At 33.9% G+C, this 21,382-nt stretch overlaps 5 protein-coding genes, 1 long non-coding RNA gene and 1 pseudogene across 11 annotated transcripts; 4 read left to right on the forward strand and 3 right to left on the reverse strand.

Annotated features, from left to right (window-relative positions):
* Positions 1,872 to 2,656, forward strand: LOC109349474. Its single transcript, XR_002107972.1, has 2 exons — positions 1,872 to 2,234; positions 2,550 to 2,656. It is a non-coding gene; the product is annotated as an uncharacterized LOC109349474 (long non-coding RNA).
* Positions 3,386 to 4,457, reverse strand: LOC109349473 (annotated as a pseudogene).
* LOC109348542 (cysteine synthase-like) lies at positions 4,843 to 10,154 on the forward strand. 3 transcript variants are annotated; one of them, XM_019589009.1, is made up of 11 exons: positions 4,843 to 4,924; positions 5,232 to 5,293; positions 5,412 to 5,521; positions 5,640 to 5,697; positions 6,344 to 6,607; positions 6,686 to 6,823; positions 6,959 to 7,010; positions 7,768 to 7,847; positions 8,481 to 8,540; positions 8,691 to 8,771; positions 9,929 to 10,140. In XM_019589009.1, exons 2-11 carry the CDS (start codon positions 5,252 to 5,254, stop codon positions 10,019 to 10,021), a joined length of 978 nt encoding a protein of 325 aa, XP_019444554.1. In that variant the 5' UTR covers positions 4,843 to 4,924; positions 5,232 to 5,251; the 3' UTR covers positions 10,022 to 10,140. The 3 variants fall into 3 exon arrangements, with proteins under 3 accessions (XP_019444554.1, XP_019444553.1, XP_019444555.1); XM_019589008.1 differs by having other exon boundaries at positions 4,877 to 4,980; positions 9,929 to 10,154; XM_019589010.1 differs by lacking the exon at positions 4,843 to 4,924 and adding an exon at positions 5,052 to 5,072.
* LOC109348543 (preprotein translocase subunit SECE1) lies at positions 10,481 to 11,192 on the reverse strand. Of its 3 annotated transcripts, none has more exons than XM_019589011.1 (2): positions 10,606 to 11,192; positions 10,481 to 10,573 (listed from the first exon to the last, which is right to left on the reverse strand). In XM_019589011.1, the coding sequence occupies exon 1, from the start codon at positions 11,099 to 11,101 to the stop codon at positions 10,610 to 10,612; it is 492 nt and encodes a 163-aa protein (XP_019444556.1). In that variant the 5' UTR covers positions 11,102 to 11,192; the 3' UTR covers positions 10,481 to 10,573; positions 10,606 to 10,609. The 3 variants fall into 3 exon arrangements, with proteins under 3 accessions (XP_019444556.1, XP_019444558.1, XP_019444559.1); XM_019589013.1 differs by having other exon boundaries at positions 10,486 to 10,568; positions 10,599 to 11,192; XM_019589014.1 differs by having other exon boundaries at positions 10,487 to 10,571; positions 10,602 to 11,192.
* LOC109350833 (uncharacterized protein YwkD) lies at positions 13,114 to 14,080 on the reverse strand. 2 transcript variants are annotated; one of them, XR_002108131.1, is made up of 5 exons: positions 13,932 to 14,080; positions 13,615 to 13,848; positions 13,458 to 13,533; positions 13,291 to 13,380; positions 13,114 to 13,242 (listed from the first exon to the last, which is right to left on the reverse strand). XR_002108131.1 is itself a non-coding variant. In XM_019592142.1 (4 exons), the coding sequence occupies exons 1-4, from the start codon at positions 14,010 to 14,012 to the stop codon at positions 13,343 to 13,345; spliced, it is 429 nt and encodes a 142-aa protein (XP_019447687.1). In that variant the 5' UTR covers positions 14,013 to 14,080; the 3' UTR covers positions 13,114 to 13,342. The 2 variants fall into 2 exon arrangements, 1 of the variants encoding a protein (XP_019447687.1); XM_019592142.1 differs by having other exon boundaries at positions 13,114 to 13,380.
* LOC109348544 lies at positions 15,467 to 17,520 on the forward strand. The gene is made up of 4 exons (XM_019589015.1): positions 15,467 to 15,900; positions 15,979 to 16,538; positions 16,631 to 16,679; positions 16,916 to 17,520. The coding sequence occupies exons 1-4, from the start codon at positions 15,537 to 15,539 to the stop codon at positions 17,332 to 17,334; spliced, it is 1,392 nt and encodes a 463-aa protein (XP_019444560.1). The 5' UTR covers positions 15,467 to 15,536; the 3' UTR covers positions 17,335 to 17,520.
* On the forward strand, positions 18,451 to 21,370 carry LOC109348545 (pentatricopeptide repeat-containing protein At4g14820). Its single transcript, XM_019589016.1, has 2 exons — positions 18,451 to 18,961; positions 19,600 to 21,370. Exons 1-2 carry the CDS (start codon positions 18,480 to 18,482, stop codon positions 21,191 to 21,193), a joined length of 2,076 nt encoding a protein of 691 aa, XP_019444561.1. The 5' UTR covers positions 18,451 to 18,479; the 3' UTR covers positions 21,194 to 21,370.

A 21,382-nucleotide genomic window follows, 5' to 3' on the forward strand; every position in this document is an offset into this window, starting at 1 on the left:
TATATATATATATATATATATGAATCTAAACCTTTAAATATGATAAATGGTTGAGATTATTATAGTTGATCAATAAATTAACATGAGAAATTGGTTTATATTAGTTCACACTAGAGAGACAAGACAAGTGTATAGTGGGAAATCAATTCCACTACAACTCAAGATTTTAAATGTGTCCGTTTTTCTTAAAGAAACCTGTTTTAATATACATATATTTTATAATATTAATAATATTATATTTCTCATTCATATAGGTGCAATATTAACATTGATTTTTAGTGTATATGTAGAATATTAACAATTATAAATGCGTTTGTATAAACATTTATTTGTTGAAAGTGTGATTATAGAAAATATTTGATTCTTAAATAACTCAATAAATAAAATTCAAATTGTATTGGATAATATCTCACCTCTATATTCTCTATATAAAATTATAAATATAAGGAGTTATTTTTGCATCATATTTTTTGTGATTACGTTTATAAGTATCATATAAAGTCATAAGGATTTTTTAGCATATCTCTTAAATGCTTATGTTTTATTTTAGATTAATGTTCATTGTGTATAAATATTTGAATATATTTTTAGCATTCAAATATTGTATAATTAAATGTTATTTATTTGATTATGTTTTAGCTAATAATCATTGTATAAAAGTAACTCATAAATTAAAAACACACTAAGTTAGGATATGACAGATATTTTTTCTGATAAATTTAATCAAAATAATAAAAGAGTCTAATAGTTGATTTGTTATATTCCTAATTAAAATACATATATTTTTCATGAATATATATACCATTGTTACCTTTTAATTAAATAATGTAATGATAGTAATTAAATACATGTGACTCGTGCATTCGCATGACTAAAAACACACATGTTACCCGTACAACACATTACTAAGAAAACACATGTTATCCATGTATTCGCATAGTTAAAACGCACATATTACTCATACATTCATATTATTAAGAATATACATCTTACTTGTGTATTTGCATGTTTAAACACATAAGAAAAATAAATTGATAATTTTTAATTTGAATTTTCTACAATTAGTATTAAATTATTATTAACATATAAAATATATAAAAAGTAAGAAGGAAAAATGTGAGGAGGAGGTGACATGTGACATGAAGAAGGATGAAGAAAGTGACATGTGACATGAGAGAGTTTTTTTATTATATTGTTAATAGATTATCGTGGTGGTCGTTAACAAAATCCTGAAAAATATTTAGAGAACAATTTTATTTATTTTAAATGATTATCCTGTCTTCTTTCTCTAACTTGAATGGTGGTGCAAGCAAAAGCAGTTTATCTGAAAATGAGTAGGCTGTGTTGCACAACCTTCATTGGTCGATATATACTAACATAATTGGTGTATGCTATCCATTCATCCTCACTTCAAAGAAAGAGGGAACTAGAATCTGAGGTGAGTCGATCTAAGTCATCATCAATGTGCGTGACTATGTCAAATCTGAGTCAACAAAAAAGAAAAACTTATATGGAGACGTATGTAACACGTTATATTTGAAAACAAACGCATTTTATATTTTTCGATGCTATCATTTAAAATTAAATTTAAGTCTCTAAATAGTTTCGTTTCCTTCTCATGAAATAGGTGGACTAACATGGATGTAACAAAACCCTATGTGCCTTGGCTTGTGGGAGACTCTTAAAAAGTGAACTTAGTACTTGCTTGGAATGCAAGAGGACAATCACCTATGTATCAAAACAGGAAACCTTCTGGAACGTGTGTCTTCTACCACCAACATATGTTTCCAATTATGGACAAGATTTATAAGTGTAACTTCAGGCATAAGCCAAGACAGGATTAATTATTCTTTTTCTTTTCTTTTTTGGTTAAAGTGTGAGATGCACAAGTGATAGGTGAAGTGTTTTCCTTCTATAAGGGATAAACATTTTTGAAAGGGACACTATACCAGCAACAAATGTGAATTATTTCATGATTGGCCCAGAAGGGAATGTAAATATCTTCCAAAACATGAAAAACGATCGACCTTGCAATATCTTCACCCTTGTTTAAGCAAAGCTTATATAACTTTACTCTTTATCTCTCTTACCCTCTTATTATCATTTCCCTTCACTTTGTTTTGCCTGCATATGAGCCACACTCACTTAATCACTTTACCAAATGGGGTGGCTACAATCTCTCTTCTCTCCACTGAACAAGCTTTGGCTCCGATTGCATTCAACTCAAAACAAGAGTACGTCAGTTCCATGAAACATATTCCATAGTGCCATTATTATCAATGTTTACTCTTTCACATGCTAATTTTATCCCAACATGCTGGTGTCCCCTTCATCACCTTGTTCTAGTAATGTGCATTAAGCTTCTATTTTTATCATTGCTATGAGTTAATCTAGAAATCAAGTAAAAGTATGCAAATTCATGCATTTTCTTTGTTTTTCACACAATTTTTCCATCCCGACCATCATTATCCATAATTACGTGAACATAACTTGTGCATTTCTTTCTTCTTCACACTAATAAATTATCACAACTTTTCTGAACATTTCAGGAAGAGGGATATACATTTTGTATGAAGATGTCAAGTCTTGCCCTTATGAAGATGTGCATGTCCTCTGGTCAATACTAGTGGAATCACATCCACCTTCTTTGCCATCCAAAAAATGAAGGAATGCTCATGCAGAAAAACAGAATTGTGACGAGGCTCGTAATAATGTACATAACATATTTATGATGTTCATATATAGTGTTTTCATTTCTTTAACTCAACTTTTTTTCTTTTATACCTTTGTAGTGTCATTTTGAACGATTGACTGTGTTTTTTAGTTTGTGTCATCACCCACTAAAGCTTATTTAAAAATACAAGTTTTTTTCTTGAGTGCTTTCATTTCTTTTTTTTTTTTGAATAAAAATATTTTGTAGTCTTTTTCTATCTGGTAAGCTGTCTATTTAAGCAGTTGAGAAGGTAGTTCATTCCCTTACTGAAGTTGACGTGTTAAAGCTACATCGATGGATAGCACAACCTCCTGATCATATATATATATATAATTGTAGAGAGAAATGAAGTATTGGTAAAATTGGGTTTACTTGGCAGAAAATCTAAACGGTTCATCTATAGAGTCACTTCACTATAACAAGTTGGCTCTATAATGTCATATAAAACCTTGCCTGAATATTCGGTTCATCTATAAAGAGTCACTCTCACCACTAATTAGAAAGACTGCTACAAATGTAAATGCAACTGTCGTTAAAAACATATATTAATTACCAAAGCTATCATATAAGCTCCAAACACATGATAGATCTTACAACATTATAATGCCGATGAAGAGGAGAGTTCAGAGCAATATATTGTTGCAGCAAATTCACCAACCGCAACCCTTAGAAGGATGAACGACTCCAGAAATTAGAAAACATGATCACTAACTCCACTGATGTGGTGGGAAGATCATCGCGGAGGATAGGAGGAAATCACAAACAGAGCCAGAATCAAGACCATTAATCCAACAGAGAGCCGAACCAGAGTCACAAACAGAACCCTAGGAGTCACGATTTATACCCTGGGAGTCGTGAATTAAACCCCAGGGAAGAGGAATCAAACTCTGACGCTGACACTGAGCATTGGTATTGCCCTAACCATTCGCAATTTAGGAAACTTGATATTCCAAATTTCGTGGGAGAAGAAGCATGTGATTCGACCAAAAGATTGGTGAGGTATCACATGACATGATGATTTAAGTGGTGATTTAACTAGAAAAACCAGGTGTCTGGCCACATTGTATTACTAATTTATCACGAGCTGAACATACAAATTGCAGCAATAATTATATCATACCTTATGATTTGCAACAATAATTATATCATACCTTATGATTTGCAACATTGTTTGGCACATTTATATTCAAAAAACATCTTGGAGGGTAGCTTTGATTCTTTATCTCAACCAGGACAGCACGTATGATAGGTACGCATACTTGTGCAGCAAGGATGAAGTCATGTAGCTTACTCTTACCTCCAGCCCTGAACATACAAAAACATCCAATTGGTCAAACACATCAATGAGATGGTTTCAGAATTCAATTAAAAACAAATGTTCATTATAAATCCAGCAATATAACAGAATCACAAAGAAAATATACGAATGAGGGCGGTCATATGAAATTGAGATGGAAGGTATATCATTGAAGAAAGCCTCTCTAGCTCCAGCTACAGTGCCTGAGTAAAAACTGCAAAGAAATTAGTCAGTACAACTATAAGGAAGAGATTGATCCATGAATATGAATGGGTTTGACATGTATAGGATGAAGCCAAGTGATGCAGTGAGCAATATATATATTGAATTCATTGGTTTCAGAGAGAGTCTCAGCCAATGCTCTTAAACCATCACTATTTATTCCATCATCGTTTCTTATCAGAATCGTTGCTTTCTTCTTCTCCTCTTCCATCTCTCTCTCTCTGTTACTTCAATACAACAACAACAACACAATCATTAATCAAAATTAAATCTAACATATATTATATATTAAAAATAATACAAAATTGGAATTTACAAGATTTGGTTTCTTCGGTGTAACAGACAACAATATATTATTTATGTTAAAGTTTTAGGATAGTGTTGGATCTATATAGTTATAGACAACATTACTAGTAGATTTAAAAGCATTGTTGTATTATTAATTAATTGAAAGTATGTTAAATATAAATATGGAAACAGTATTTTATAAATAACAGAAAAGTAGGGTAAACTGAATTACAATTAAATAAACATAAAAATTATAATAAAATTATTATTTTGAATAATATAAATTACACACGTGTAAATAAATAAACAATTTATCGAAATCGAAGGATCGAAACGTCTTTATCCCATTTTTGTTGTGTGGATCTTAATTTATTCCATTTGGGGACTCATGTTTCATGCAAAAGGTTCTTGATTTATTATTGTTTTTTGTGATCTTCACAGTTGTTTGGTTTTAAGAGAGGTGATGACAAGGAAATATTGAAATATAGCATCTGATCTTTGCTTAATTCTATTTTTTCTTTTTGGAGATTTGACGAGCTTTCATTTTTCAAGGCAATTTTTTTATTTTACCAAGAAAAATATAATCTTATTTGTTTATTTATGCTGAGAAATGTTTTACTTTCCATTTGTAGTAGTGTATATAGAAGTAGTAGCATGTGGATGATGGAAATTTTGTGAATACTTTGCTAATAAATTGTCTTTGTTGGTCAGTGTTGTGGTGAACTGGAATCATGGCTGTTGAAAGGTTTCAAATCGCCAAAGATGTCACTGAAGTGAGTTTGTGAATCTCCAATGATCATTTCAATATGATTTTTCTTATTTCATTTTTACTTCTTTTGATGGTTTTCCTTACTGTATTGAATACTTTTGTTTGATGTTTACTTTATGTAGTTGATTGGCAAAACCCCATTAGTATATCTAAATAAACTTGTGGATGGTTGTGTTGCTCGAGTTGCTGCCAAATTGGAATTGATGGAGCCATGCTCTAGTGTAAAAGACAGGTACCCACTTCTTTTTTTGCCATTGTTATGAGTCTCAATTTTTAGTGTTTATTCCACCCTTGGCCACCTTTATGTTTGGCACAATCTCTTGTTCTTATGATATATGTTTGACATGCAGGATTGGCTATAGCATGATTGCAGATGCAGAAGAGAAGGGGCTCATTACACCCGGAAAGGTTGGTATACCTTGATACTATAGTCCTAGTTATCACTTATCGGTAAAGGTAGGCTTTTTGGAATAGTATGGTTTGGGAGCAAAGACATGTTACTTTTTACTGCTGAAACTTTTGTTATAGCTTAGGAAGTTATCACGATTACTGTCAGCATATTTGATATATGACAAACAGTTTCATGATTAACTCTTCGTGTGTGGATCACAAAATTCTAAAATGTTAAGGTTTGGAGGAGTAAGGCATAACAGTGAATTAACATATTCCACATAATACATTTACATACATAGCATATTCCACATGATACATTGGCCTTCAAGAGAACACTGGCTCTCATTGCTTACGATGGTTATGGAACACATGCATGAGATAGCATCCAATATATGGGAGGTTTGGCCATAGTTAAATAGAATGTGAAAGTTGTGTAAAGAAACTCAGGTTTACATTTACGTTGCTCATAGCATTGTATAGTTGTGGATGAATACATTGTTTCCCTACCTACTGGGCTGGCAGTAAACCTTGGTTGCTGTTGGATTATTGCACTGTTTATTGGTCTCTGTTACAACTGAGATGTAGAATACTAGGAAGTCGTAGTATCTCTAAGTTGGCAATTATTACTTTTTCTGCATGTGGATCTCTTATTATGCTGAAGACTGTCCTCATTGAACCAACAAGTGGTAATACTGGCATTGGATTAGCCTTCATGGCAGCAGCTAAGGGTTACAAGCTGATAATTACGATGCCTGCTTCAATGAGTCTCGAAAGAAGAATCATTCTGTTGGCTTTCGGAGCTCAGTTGGTTCTGACAGACCCTGCAAAGGGAATGAAAGGAGCTGTTCAGAAGGCTGAAGAGATATTGGCTAAGACACCCAATGCCTACATACTTCAGCAATTTGAAAACCCTGCCAATCCCAAGGTAGATTACACATTTGTTATGTAGCTGATGCAATGGACTATTGACAAATTTGGGCGATATCTTTTGTTATCATTGCAGGTACATTATGAAACCACTGGTCCAGAGATATGGAAAGGCACGGAAGGGAAAATTGATGCACTTGTTTCTGGGATAGGTACTGGTGGTACCATAACTGGTGCCGGGAAATATCTTAAAGAGCAGAATTCCAATATAAAGGTTAGTTTTTACTGTTGAGCAAAAGTTCAGATAAATTTTGGGATACACTTTCACAATATATTCCCTCAATGTGGAGATAACTTAGCTACATTCTTTTTTCACACTCTCATTGATTATCCCCTCCCCCTTATGCAGCTAATTGGTGTGGAACCAGTTGAAAGTCCAGTGCTCTCGGGTGGAAAGCCTGGTGAGTCACAACCTCTACTATGATAATGTGTTCTTTTTGTGGATATCTTTCATATGAACTATAAAATTATTGCTTTACAAATTGATTTGCTTTTAGGTGTTTGAGAGCCTTGTGGATCAAATGGAAGGCCTAAGAAATTTTCAGCATAAGACATTATAAAAACCCCATTGATCACATGAAAAGCCTTAGTAAACTTTAGGAGAAATCATTAAAATAAACAATTTTCTTCCTGGTTTATTGTAAAATTGGTTTTTGATAGAAACCAATTGATAAAATAGCATGGTTGTTGTGGCTCAATTTACCATGTTACAACATATTCGTTGGATGCCATTAAAGGACTGATTGCATTTTCCTCGTACTGGGTTTTCTTCTTTCCTTTCTGCCCATTTTATTGAAAGAAGATTGTCACTGGGTTTTCTTTTATGATGCAAGTATTGATTGTTATCTATCCTCGTCGTACATTTTTGTAACACCATGTCTTGGTCGTTTGACTGCATTGATCCTTTAACCAATCAGATGCGAATAATGTAAAGTTGTTGTTGCAGTAAATGCTGCTTTTCTTTACCTTAGAATTATCCTCTTAGATTTTAGATTATAGGTATGTCCCTATTTGATTTTTCTCATTTGTTTTTTTATCTCTGGAGTTGTAAACACCATGGTTTTTTAGTCAGTTTCATTTATAAAAAAACCTTGCTGATGTAAAGAACTTTCTTTTCTAATTGTTGTTAATTTGCAAGTAACCATTTTGAATATTCAGGTCCGCACAAGATTCAAGGGATTGGTGCTGGTTTTGTCCCTGGTGTTCTGGAAGTCAATATTCTTGATGAAGTCGTTCAAGTAAGCTTTAACAACTTCTGGATAATAGTTACATTGTTCCAGTCATCTTGAAATCATACTAAATAAAATATAATGATTTATGACCTTTCTTTTAATTGTTTGGGAAATGTTAAATACATTTTTTTTAGATTTTGATAACTCATGTATCTGTGGTTTTTGCTGATAATTGCTTACATTCTTACACCTTTAGCTCTTCTCAAAATATATTGATACAATATCTACTTTTACTTAAGAAGCTGGTTTTGCCACTTATGGTCAATTCTCCTCTTGCCTGAGTAAGTCCGAAGTTAAGTTTGAATTCTAGTTTACATTATCTAATCTAGTTAGATATCATGTTGAAAGGAGTAATGCTTTGCATCTAGAATTGTAATCTTGGATGCCTTTGAAGATTACATGATGTTTTTGGTGCCCCAAGTCCCAACTATAAATATGGACAAATTATGGTACAGTATATACACACTTTGTAGTATCAGATGTTGCTTTTAATATGTCAAAATTGAATTTATATTAGATGAACTTTTAAATTGTGTCCGTCAATTCTAAAAGATAGATACTGAACATCTCATCAATTTGTAGTATTTGTTTCCAAAGTTGCTATGTTTTGTTAAACCAGTGATATGTGTCTTGTGGCAGATATCAAGTGATGATGCAATAGAGACTGCGAAGCTTCTTGCACTGAAAGAAGGCCTATTTGTAAGTTTTGAACCTATAAACATCGAAGAGGGAGCATGAAGTTGCCTCTATTAAATATTTTGCTGAGTCTCTTTTGTAATTCATTTTTGGATTTTTTTTTTCTTCAAATTCTATTACTTATTAAACTTCTTGCTGTGTATATTGTCTTAGGTGGGAATATCGTCTGGAGCAGCAGCGGCTGCTGCTATTAAGATAGCAAAAAGACCAGAAAATGCTGGAAAGCTTATTGTGGTAAGTTGATTGTAACCCTTGAATTCTCAAGGAAGTATTTATTAATGTCTGATGAGAAAAAGTGGCAGAATTGGTAGTTTAATGATGATATTGATATGCTATTAATACGTGGTCTTACATATTGACTGGCATCACCATTTATATGTGGTATAATATACTAAAGGTTATATATAATCTTGTTAATAGAGGTGACAATGAATTGAAGTATCTCAAAATTCATTCAAGAATCGACTCTTATTCAGCTTGATAAACTTGTTCATGAACCAAATGTGTCAAACTTGAGCTAAACATTAAGCTCGTTAAATAAACGAACCGAATTTGAGCTAAGTAATGTTTGAGTCGTTAAGTTCATGAGTTGACTCGATTATATATATGTGTATAATATGTATATGTGTGTGTATATATATATTGTGTGTATATATATATTGTGTGTATATATGTATTGAATAAATAAATTATCATTTGAGTTGACGAATTGAACCAATTGAGCTAATGAGTTGAATTAAATAGTTCATAAACTATTGATGAACCAAACCAATTCGAGCTAATGAGTCGAATCGAATAGTCTGCGAACTTCATTCGAGCCATATTCGAGCTGGAATGATAACTTGTTTCGAACTCGAGTTGAGTTCTGAGCCGAACAAATATTTATTGAGTTGAATCAAAACTCTAGTTCGACTCGGTTTGGCTCGTTTCCAGACCTGCTTGGAAATGTGAAACTAATGCAATGTGATATTTTGCTTGCAGGCCAGCTCAGACAGGGTTGGGCAGCCAAGGCAATAACCCAAACCCATGAAAAATAGGAGTCCTGAAAACTATTTACTTATTACTATTACATTCATAGTTAAAAAAATATGTTGTGGATTTCAAGTCATCTGGAACTCCTTTACTATATATGCAGACTGGTTCACTACCAGTCTCATTACTGCATTGGTGGAACTAGTCTAATGTTAATCAGAATGATTACTCTGTACCTTAAGAACTCAGCATTATAGTTTCATGTTTCTGCTGATTTATATCACTTGCATGATTTGTTTTAATAAATTGGCAATATAGTTTAGATATAGGAGATGGGACACAATCTGTACATTGCAGTTAAAAGTTTGATTTAGTTTTTGACACTTTCTGCGATTTGATTCCACTTTGATATGGTGCAGGTTGTTTTCCCAAGCTTTGGCGAGAGGTATCTTTCCTCAGTACTATTTGAATCGGTCAGAAGGGAAGCTGAAGGCATGACCTTTGAGTCCTGAGCAGTTGTTGAAGTCTGTAAAGTGGTGAATTTTGACTCAGAATACATGTTCGTGATTCTGAAATAAAACTTGAAATATCATGTCAAAACAAAGAAGAAATAAAGTGATATGCTACCCAATCTGAGACTTTTGACTCTCTGAATACATGTTCGATAAGAAAAGTTGTATTAAACTGAGCACAAGGTGTGTCTACCCAATACAAGAATTCAAATATTGATCTTTTGACAAGCTAAATTAATTCAATATTTTGGATCCATACACCAATTGGCGAAAAACTGAGACTATTAAGTATTAATACAAGGTTGACATTTTTTCAATATATTGTACCTTAGAAGGTAGTTACTGAAGCGATTGATAACTAGACAAACAAACCAAAAATGGCCTTATCAAAATGACCACTTTTTATTTGAACGCGGTCAGATAAGTAAAATGGATTTGGAATCTAAATATAAAATTTAGATGACCTAACATTCACTCAGATCACTTAAAACATGAGAAGTATTCATGAATAATTTGGTACATTATAGCTCCACATATGAATTGAAGGAAATGTCATAACTTGGCAAAATACAACTGAGTAATGAATAATTAGGTGAAGAAATCCTGAAGACCTCTTGCAGCAAAAACCCTATCAGAGAGTTCAGCAAAAACGGCATTGAGAGAGAGCAAAACGACAGTAGAACCAAAAATAACAGCGAGAACAAGAGCGGTAGTGGAGAATACTTTGGGAAATGGTGGCCACTCGATCTGAGTAATTTCTTGAGCCACACCGCTGAAAAAGTTGTTATTGATTTCTTCTTTGTCTTTCCTCTCCTGCATAGCCTTCTTCAATTCCGATGCTAATTCTGACTCCTTCTCTTCCTCCTTCGCTGTTTGGGGTTTGGGTTCGGAACTGTCTTCAACCACTCCTCTTATGAGATATGAATTTCTGATTCTGATGGGTGGAATGAGACTCAGAGAATGGGGTTTGAAGGTTATGGAAGATGATGATAATGATGATGATGACGATGATGATGATGATGGAAAAGGAGGACATGTTAGTAACTGTAAGGAAGGATGATGATGATGATGGAGTGCCATGTATGTATGGAGTGATGAGATGTGTGGATAACAAACTCGCCTCTTTCCTTTATCCTCTCTTCATTCGGGTTTGCTTCTGGGCCTCCCCTCCTTCACTTTTTTTCCTTCTCAAATTTCAACTTTTAACTCTACCTGTTAAATACGATTAAAATTTTTTTACACTATTACTTATTGTATACATTTTTCTCTACTTTAATTTATAAGTCAATGATTATTACTAATGAATGGTAAATGTGTAATAACCGTCTAAAAATTTCTTCCACTATTTAATGGGTTATATGTATCCAACTATAATATAATACTATATCATAAATTATATTTACTGAAACAAGAAACAATTAACCTTTAAGTAATTCTTTATCATTTCCTTTATAATTTTCTCTTGATCTTCATACACCTCTAGAAATTGGATTAGGGCGTGCTTTACCATTGAGCTAATAGCTCATCGTGCAGGCCTCCTGCTGGGGCCCACTATGCCAAAAACGAGAGAAACCCGAGGAGTCGGCGACTGAAGCCTTTGATGAATGGCAGCCATAACTATAACGGTACTCTCTTCCATTCATTTGTAAACCACTTAAAATGATATTTTGTAATTACAAGGAGCTGAAGCATACAAAAATTAACAGATTTTTTTAGTAGGGTGTCAAATATTGTTTAGAATATGGTAATTAGTAGGGTGTCAAATATTGTTTAGACTATGGTAGACTGAAGCATAAAAAATTAACAGATTTTTTTTTTCCGTTTTTATAAAGGTAAAAAATATTGAATATTGTTATTGTTTGATATAAAAAAGTGATGTGGGGTACGAAGAGAAAGCAAATAAAACTCCCCTTTGAAATTGATTAAAATGATATGCAATTAAAGGAATGGAAGAATGTGTAACCCTACTCGGAAGGGCGTGAAATGCATGGCGGTAAGTATTTAATAGATGATGGATTTGATTTGAATTTGAGTATTTTGAGTATTTTGAGCATCTTTTGAATGCTGCATTTCATGATATAAAGAGGCAGTGATGATGTATTCAGACATTTAAATTAGACCATTGCTGGTTGTTGCATATAGCAGTAGAGGCTCTCACTCTTTGGTGTTAGATAAAACACAAATCTGAGCCTCTCCCTAATTACACTCATTAGTCATTAGTTTAAGTATGAGGCTAGTCTCCAAGATATGTGCTTATTGCCCATCTCTTACTGCTGCACTTCCCAATCATCTGGAGTCTGAGACTTTGGTTAGACTATGTTTGTTTGTTTAGGTACATAGGCATGCTTGGTAGGGGCAAACACAAGAATCCAAGGTATTAAGAAGCTTAAGGAATCCAAGTCCATTACCATGTGTGTTCATATAATCAACAACGAATTAAAGAGGACTGTCTTCCAATTCTCTGCATGCTTCCGAAATCACATAGGGTCTGTTTGCAAGTTTGTTTTTGGAGAGGGTAATAAAGGGAGAAAACAAATTAAGAGGCTGGTAAACCATTAAATATATTTGTAATATTACTCTTGAGTCATTTCTTTCCAACTCGTAAGCATACTCTTAGAGGAGAAACTTCATTTTGGTGTTATGACATTGACCTTGATAAGCTTGGATCAACTCCCTTACCATATCTCAGAATTAGTATCTAGCAATTAAGGTGTGGCATGCTGCTTGCACCTACATTTGTAATGTCTTGTTTAATGTTTTTTGTGTGCAGTTTTTCCATATATTCTTATATGATTGGAAACAACGGTGAAAATAAAAGTATTCATGTGAATACATGGATTTGAGAAAAGTAATTTGACAATACATACAATATGAAGTAAAAAGGCATTGTAATTTTAATGAAATTGGCTTGATGTTTATTTTAAATATGTACTGTAAATCAAAACAAGCTCTAATGTTCGAAGTTTTTAGCATGGCATTATTTTTGCATTGTCTGCATATTTGTAAGATTGATTGATAATAAGCAAGGTTAGCTGTAAAAGCACCAACTTGAAAAGGCTACCTAATGTTGTATAATGCTTGGAAAAAATTGATTTACAACTCCATCAAAATTTAACAACACTTTCTGATTAATGAGTAGCAGAAGACAATGAATGAACAAACAGAAGGCATAAGAATTGTCCTTGAGTTTATGATATTTGGCCATACAAATCAGAAATGCACTTAGCAGAAACATACTTGTAATTGTAGGTTTGGTGTCCTTAAACGATATAGCACATTATTATTGATCACAGTTTTACATAAATATATATATATCCTTAACTACGGATCTTCCTGACTTGCAACCTCCAAACCATTCCCTGCAAATACAAGAGTCATTCATCAATTAACCAATTCCAGAACAAACAAATACAATACCAAGATTAAAAGATAATACCATCAGGGTCGAAAAAGAAAACTTGTTTGATCTTCCCATCAGGTAGAGCTCTCTCAAAAGTCTCAATGCCCTTTTCCTGCATTAAATTTACAACTACTCCATTGCTATTCCAATCCAATAAATGAATGATTAAAAGTGGAAGAAGAAAAAGGAAAACCTTGAGAGTGTGTAGAAAAGAATGGAGATTGGAGAGTGAGAAACAGAGATGGTGTCCTCTAGGGATATGTTTGGTGTCAGCAACAGGTGACGTGGCACTGTATGGACCTTCTGGAAGATTGTTGTTTGGGTTGCGTTCGATTATATGAAGATAGAGAGAAGTTGATGGAAGTTTCAACCATATAACCTTAAACTCTCCAAACTTAGGACTCTCCACTTCCTCAAACCCAAATATCTATCATCCCAATCATACCAATAATTATTATTTGGAATAATTGATTACAATAAATAAATATAAATTAGAAGAAACAAACTCACCTCTTTGTAGAAATTGGCAAGGCGTCTTAGATCTGAAGACTCTCTTGATATATGATTCAGACTCACTCCCCAACCAGCCATTTTCTTTCTTCTCTCTTCTTTTCCCTTCCTCTTATCCTTTCTCTCCCAATTTTTATCTTATATTAATACTCTTAATTTAATTTGCTTTTTGTTTTTACTTTCTTAGCCCTTGCCAAATTATTCTTTTTCTCCGCATTCCTTGGTTTTAATTCTCATGTCATTAATGATTAGTCCAAAAACAATAAAAAAAAATTCATACTTAATATTTTAGCAACTAAGATGATATTTTTCGTATAGACTTAGTTTTCAACATACCCCTTTTATAAAATTTTGTTAAAATCAAACGAATGATTAAGGTCAAGTTAAAACTAATCAATTATACGAAAAATAACCTAACATGTAACCAAACAATAAAATATGTTATATGATGTTTTTCTTTCAAATGGGTATATTATGCTCCACCGCCCATTATTAAGGTCAAGTTGAGAATAACTAGTGGTTGTAAGTCATAAAATGGTTAAAATGAACGTTTCATAAATAAAATGATAATTAAATTGAGAATGTGAATCACTTCAAAACTATTGATATTAAAAATAATTCATACTAAATAGCATCAATGTTTTTAAAATTATTTTTAATTTAACCTTATTCCCTATGAAGCAAGGATTCGTCAAATACTTTCACGTGTCGGTGTCCGATACGGATACGTTCAGATTCGCGAAGGATACGTATCTATAGAGTATCCAAAAATTAAAAAAAAAATTAAAAAAATAAATATTAAGACACGTATCCAATTCGTTTTCAATAAAATATAGGATATATGGATTCGTTTTCAGTAAACTATAGGATATATAAATTCGTTTTCAATAAAACATGATAAGATAGATTTATTTCCAACAAAACATGATAAGATAGATTCGTTTTTACCAAAACAAGATAAGATAGATTCGTTTCCAATAAAACAGGATAAGATAGATTCGTTTTCATTAAAATATGATAAGATATATTTGTTATGGAGGGCAATGATTTTAGGATAGATTCGTTTTCACTAAAATAAGATAAGATAGATTTGTTATAGAGTGCAATAATTTTAAATTTCCATTATATTTTTTTACTTTGGATATTTTGATTCACACTTATAATTTTATCATATTTTTATTATTTTATACGCGTATCCCTGAACGTATCGTATCCTCTATTTTAGAAAAAATGTGTGTCAACGTATCGAATACGTATTGTATTCGACAACGTATCTAATATCCTTATTTACAAGTCACGGTTGAAGAATATTTCATTATTTTTTAATATAAATAATTTTATAATATTCATGTATCATTAAATAACTAATACGAAATGAACCGTAATTAATTACAGTATCTATTTACAGTGAATATAATTAAATTAAATAGAGAAACATTTACAGATTTTGAATAAATTCATGAGCAATATTTAGTTATTTACATTTTGATATATAAATAAGGAAAAAGTAAGTTATAATAATCGGTTATGCAAAGAAAGTTGGTAGAATTTATAAAGAGGAGAGAAATGGTTTAGAAAAACCCTAGGTAGTATGAGAGTGTAGAAATGGAGGAAGATTCAAGTAGTAGAAAGAGTTTGGGTGGAGGAGGAGGAGGAGGAGGATACGTGGCGAGTGAAGAATCAGGAGAAGGGCTACCGTACGCACCGGAGAATTGGCCTGAAGAAGGTGACATTTGGGGATGGAGAACGGGACGGAGAGTTACCGGTAACGGTTACTTTCAAGATCGATATCTTTACCTTCCAAATAGACTCTGTGAAACAGTTGGGTCCCGCAAGAAGAGGTTATGTTTCGCAAGCAAGCTTTCTCTTCAACGTTACCTTACTACCAATTTCCCAAATGCTCATTTTCCTTCTTTCTTCTCTTCTTTCCAATGGAAGATTCCTTCTATCCACACTCCTTCATCTCATGGTATTTATTCTTTAATATATTCCTTATATCATATGCCATTGCTTAATTAACTACCAATGTTGTTTTTCTGCATCCTAGGCATTGCGGTTCCTATAGCTGCTGTTCCTCTTCAGCAGATAGCGCAACAACACTCACACTCCGATATCGATCTTGTTAAATGCAAAGCTGGGAATATTATGTGCCACAGCCTCCTACCGGAAGAAGTCGAGAAATATTCACCGGCTATGCCTTGTCATATGTGCTGTACCGAACCTCATTTTTGCCGTGATTGTAGCTGCATTCTTTGTTGCAAAACTATTAGTTCAGCTTATGGTGGCTATGATTATATCAAGTGTCAGGTAAAGCATGGTGATGGTATATGTGCCCATGTTGCTCATATGGAATGTGCTCTTCGATCTCGTATGGCTGGCACGGTTGGAAGAGATATTGGGTTAAATGCTGAGTACCATTGTCAACGTTGCGATGGGAGGACTGATCTGATTTCTCATGTTAATAAGCTTCTACAAACATGTACAGCTACTGATTTGGATGAGGAGATTCGGAAAAAGATCTTGAATCTTGGTGCTTGTCTCTTGCGTGGTTCACAGAAACCCACTGTGAAGGAGCTGCAGAATCATATTGAAATGGAGATCTCAAAGGTATTCCTAAATCAGTTTTAAGTAAACAATTATCGTGCTTGTCCTTTCTTACATTTCATAAAGCTTATTACTAATTTGATAGTTTACATCAGCTTAAATGTGTGACCTGGAATCAGGACAGGCTTACTGCTCATTCTACAGGTAAATGTCATCTCTTATTACACAGTTGTAAACATTTTACTACTTTTCACTGCAGCTAGTTTTATGCCTTATGTAGGTTCAGAACTACAGATGTCGGTTCTTTTTGGCCTTTGGCTAGACTTTAGAAATAGAAAATGACACTTGATCATCTTGCACATATCTGACCATCACAGATGTTGTAAATGCAATTGTATCAGCACCTTTGTCTTAGTAATGAATATTTTGTTATTAAACAGGCTTATCAGATAATGACAATGATGCAATGGAAGTCCAAGTCAATGGAGGCCCTAGTGGTTCTAGAAATGGCTCGGAGGAATATCTACCTCAGTCATTAAAGCTCGAGGCTGAGATCGATGAAGTTCTCCATGCTCTTAGAAAGTCACAAGAGTTTGAATATGAAGTTGCGGAAGGAAGACTCCAAGCACACAAGACTTTTCTGTGGAACTTGTATCAGCAATTGGACAGTGAGAAATCTAAATTGGCGTCTCAAAACTCATCTCATTCAGATGCCTTGTCTCATGTTGTCAGAGAAAGAGAGCAACAGATAAGACGAGAACTGATGAAACTCGGAGTTATGAAGAAGGTAGCTATTGGTTTTGGCAGGACATCTAAAGACATTTTAAAGGAGTACTTTGGGTTAGAAATTGCAGATTAAATTGATAAATCTTCTTAGCTTATGGCAATTTGATTTTTTCTGCTATTCTCATTGTATTGCCATTGAACTATATTCATTATACCACCAACTTGAGTTTTTCTCCAAGCACAATCATGTGGCATTTGACTGAGTTTTATGAGACTTCGTTAATTTTATTGGGTTAGGTTATCTGTACATCATATTTGACACCTATGCATTTATCTGCCCCTAAGTTTTTTTTTTATCTTTCATATCCTTAGGTTTCTTAGCACATTTCTAGAAATGTGATGCATGGATGTTTATTTTTAGGTTTCTTAGCACATTTCAGGAAAGGAATTTTTATTTTTATAAACTGAATAGTAATCAACCTTTTTGACAAGCAGCAGCTCTAGCAAAACCTTTTCGTTTTTTGAATAAAATTTCTAGCATCCTCCTTGGTGGCTTGACAAGTTGTGTTATCAAAAAAAATTTGTCCGAGGGAAGACTCATAGAAAGTCTCTGAGGAAGAAGGGGGTGTGGGAAAGGAATGAAGCAAAGGTTTGAATCTACGCACTAGACTCGGGCAACTTAACCAACTCACTTGTCCCACAATAATTCCTCGACCATTATTACCTTTCTTGCTGAAAAGTTTCTCGTGGCACAATGAGTGTCACTCATTGTGGGACTGCAGATGTACACGCCTCGTACCCAATTTTGTTCAATGGGCAAGGGCCAACCAATTATAATCAATCTATTTGCAAATGTATCTTCCTCTACCACCACATATTTTATATTTCCATGCTTCAAGAGGTGTCTTTCAGTATCTTCTTGATTTAGTAATTGATTTCTTTAATTCTTTAACCACAGTGTGAACTATCAAGACTCAACAAATTTTACCCAAAAAAATAACTGATGAAGGGTTATATTGTTAGTCTGATATTTATCAAGACTCAAGGCAGAAACAAATTTTACCCAAATTTTACTCATGCCATCCATTGAATTTTGATTTTGATAAAATCAATATTTTATATTGTTAGTCTGATGTGTTCACTGTCAGTATTTATCCATAAAATCTTTTATTAAAATAAAAACACGCATGCAATTACACAACAATAAATAAAATCTTATTGTTCTTCATCCTTAAGAAGGGTTTTGAGTAGCAAAAGGTGCTGCTATTACATATTTACATGTATTGTTTGTATAAATCATTTGTTACTACTTTGCAATGCCAACATTGTCCTCATCAAATTCAAAACCCAAAGATGATTCCTTTGTTAACAGCATCCACAACAACTCTTGCCCACATCAAACAAATTCACTCTCTCAGAAACCCAGACACCAATTTCTCCAACAAACTCCTCCGTCAATTCTCTCGTGGCCCCAAACCTGAGAACACCCTCTTCCTCTACAAGAAGCTCAGAACTGATGGCTCCACTCTTGACAGGTTCAGCTTCCCCCCATTATTGAAAGCTGTCGCCAAAGTTTCTGCCTTGAATTATGGCTTAGAAATCCATGGCCTAACATCCAAGCTTGGCTTCATTGCTGACCCCTTTATTCAGACTGCTTTGATTGCTATGTATGCAGCATGCGGCCGCATCATTGATGCGCGCTTGCTGTTTGATAATATGTCTCATAAAGATGTCGTGGCCTGGAACATTATGATTGATGGGTATGTTATCATTTTATTTCATAAGATTGAAATATACTGTCCGTCCCTCTACATTAAGCATTTTTTCAACTTCATCACTATACATAAAAAAATCATCCCAATCCCTTAATGTATAACCATTTTCATGTTGGTCGTTTTCTTATTACACCATATTCAAGTTCAGTACAATTTCCCTCCCTAGATTCCACGGGTCACTCCATGTGCCAGGACCAGAAAAATATTTAATAATTACAGGTTTAAGTTAAATAATTTTTTTCAATGAATGAAAGTTGTTAGTACACAACAGAGTGGTACAAAAAGTGGGACAGCAGATGTGCACCCATATTCCACTAGGTGAAAGCCTCATGCACTGAATTGCTATTTTTTGCTTTAGGGGACAGCTAAGGATGTTATAACAACAATAAAGGGAGATTATCAAATTTTAATTTTTTTTGTACATTTAGAAATTGTATTTAACTTCTTTTACATGTAGGGCCAACTAAGTTCCCCGTATAAGGCTTGACTATTGTTGTTGTAAGGTCTAAGTTGAATACGAAGTGTGTCACTAAAAAAATATTTTAACCTTGCCATAATTTATGAATCATTACCATTCTACAACTTGCTGAATAAATTTTGAACTTTAGTGTTTTTTGAAACAGATACTGTCGGAGTGGTCATTATGATCATGTTTTGAAGCTCTATGAAGAAATGGACAACTCTGGTATGGAGCCAGATGCTATAATTCTTCGTACCGTGCTTTCTGCTTGTGGCCGTGCTGGAAATTTAAGTTACGGCAAAGTGATCCATGAGTTCATTCTGGATAATGGTCTTTCTGCTGACTCTTATTTACAGAGTGCTCTTGTTAACATGTATGCAAATTGTGGTGTAATTGATTTAGCTCGGGAATTCTATGATAAACTCTCGTCGAAACACTTGGTTGTTTCAACTGCAATGCTTTCAGGGTATGCAAAACTTGGGATGGTTAAAGATGCTCGCTTCATATTTGACCAAATGGTTGAAAAGGACATGGTGTGTTGGAGTGCAATGATATCTGGTTATGCTGATAGTGATCAGCCTCACGAGGCTCTTAACTTGTTCAATGAAATGCAACGGCAGAGTATAGCACCTGATCAGATCACAATGCTGAGTGTCATTTCTGCTTGTGCTCATGTTGGTGTACTTACTGAAGCAAAATGGATTCATACCTATGTAGATAAAAATGGGTTTGGAAGAGAGTTATCTGTCAACAATGCCCTGATTGATATGTATGCCAAATGTGGGAACTTGGTCAGAGCAAGAGAGGTGTTTCAGAACATGCCAAGAAAAAACGTGGTATCATGGTCCAGTATGATCAATGCTTTTGCCATGCATGGTGATGCTGATAGGGCCATAAACCTTTTCCATAGGATGAAAGAACAAAACATTGAGCCCAATGGTGTAACATTTATAGGTGTCCTTTATGCTTGCAGCCATGCAGGTTTGGTTGAGGAGGGCCACAAGTTCTTTTCATCCATGATTAATGAGCATGGCATCTCTCCCAAACTTGAGCACTATGGTTGCATGGTTGACCTATATTGTAGAGCCAAACTGTTGAGGAAAGCTATTGAGCTTATTGAGACGATGCCTTTTGCGCCAAATGTTATCATTTGGGGGTCCCTTATGTCTGCTTGTCGGGTTCATGGTGAGGATGATTTAGGGGAATTCGCCGCCAAACGACTTCTTGATTTAGAGCCTGATCATGATGGAGCCTTTGTAGTCTTGTCAAACATTTATGCCAAAGAAAGAAGATGGGATGATGTTGGACTGATCAGGAAATTAATGAGACATAAAGGCATCTCTAAGGAAAGAGCATATAGTAGGATCGAAATGGATAATGAGGTGCATGTGTTTTTTATGGCAGATAGATATCATAAACAATCTGATGAAATATATGAGAAGTTAGATGAGGTGGTTAATCAATTGAAGCTGGTTGGGTACAGACCGAGCGGCTCAGGCATTTTGATTGATTTAGAAGAGGAAGAGAAAAAGGAAGTAGTTCTGTGGCACAGTGAAAAGTTAGCACTTTGCTATGGGCTAATTAGCAGGAGGAAAGAATCAAACATTCGCATAGTTAAAAATCTTAGAATATGTGAGGATTGCCATACGTTTATGAAGTTAGTTTCCAAGGTCTTTCAAGTAGAGATTGTTGTGAGAGATAGGACTAGGTTTCACCATTTTAATGGTGGTATTTGTTCTTGTAAAGACTTTTGGTGATTTATCTCTGATAGTAAAATGAACTATACTGTCACGTCCTCAATTCTATTCCTTATCAAGACTTTTGGTGATTTGCAACCACTATAAATTGACATTTATGTTTTGATGAAAATACTAGAAATTGGTTTGACCTATGTAATTTGTTTCACTTAATGAGAAAATGTTGTTGCTATTCTACTCTGTTTTTGT

This window comes from Lupinus angustifolius, chromosome LG06 (assembly GCF_001865875.1).
Source record: "Lupinus angustifolius cultivar Tanjil chromosome LG06, LupAngTanjil_v1.0, whole genome shotgun sequence".
Taxonomy (NCBI): Eukaryota; Viridiplantae; Streptophyta; class Magnoliopsida; order Fabales; family Fabaceae; genus Lupinus; species Lupinus angustifolius.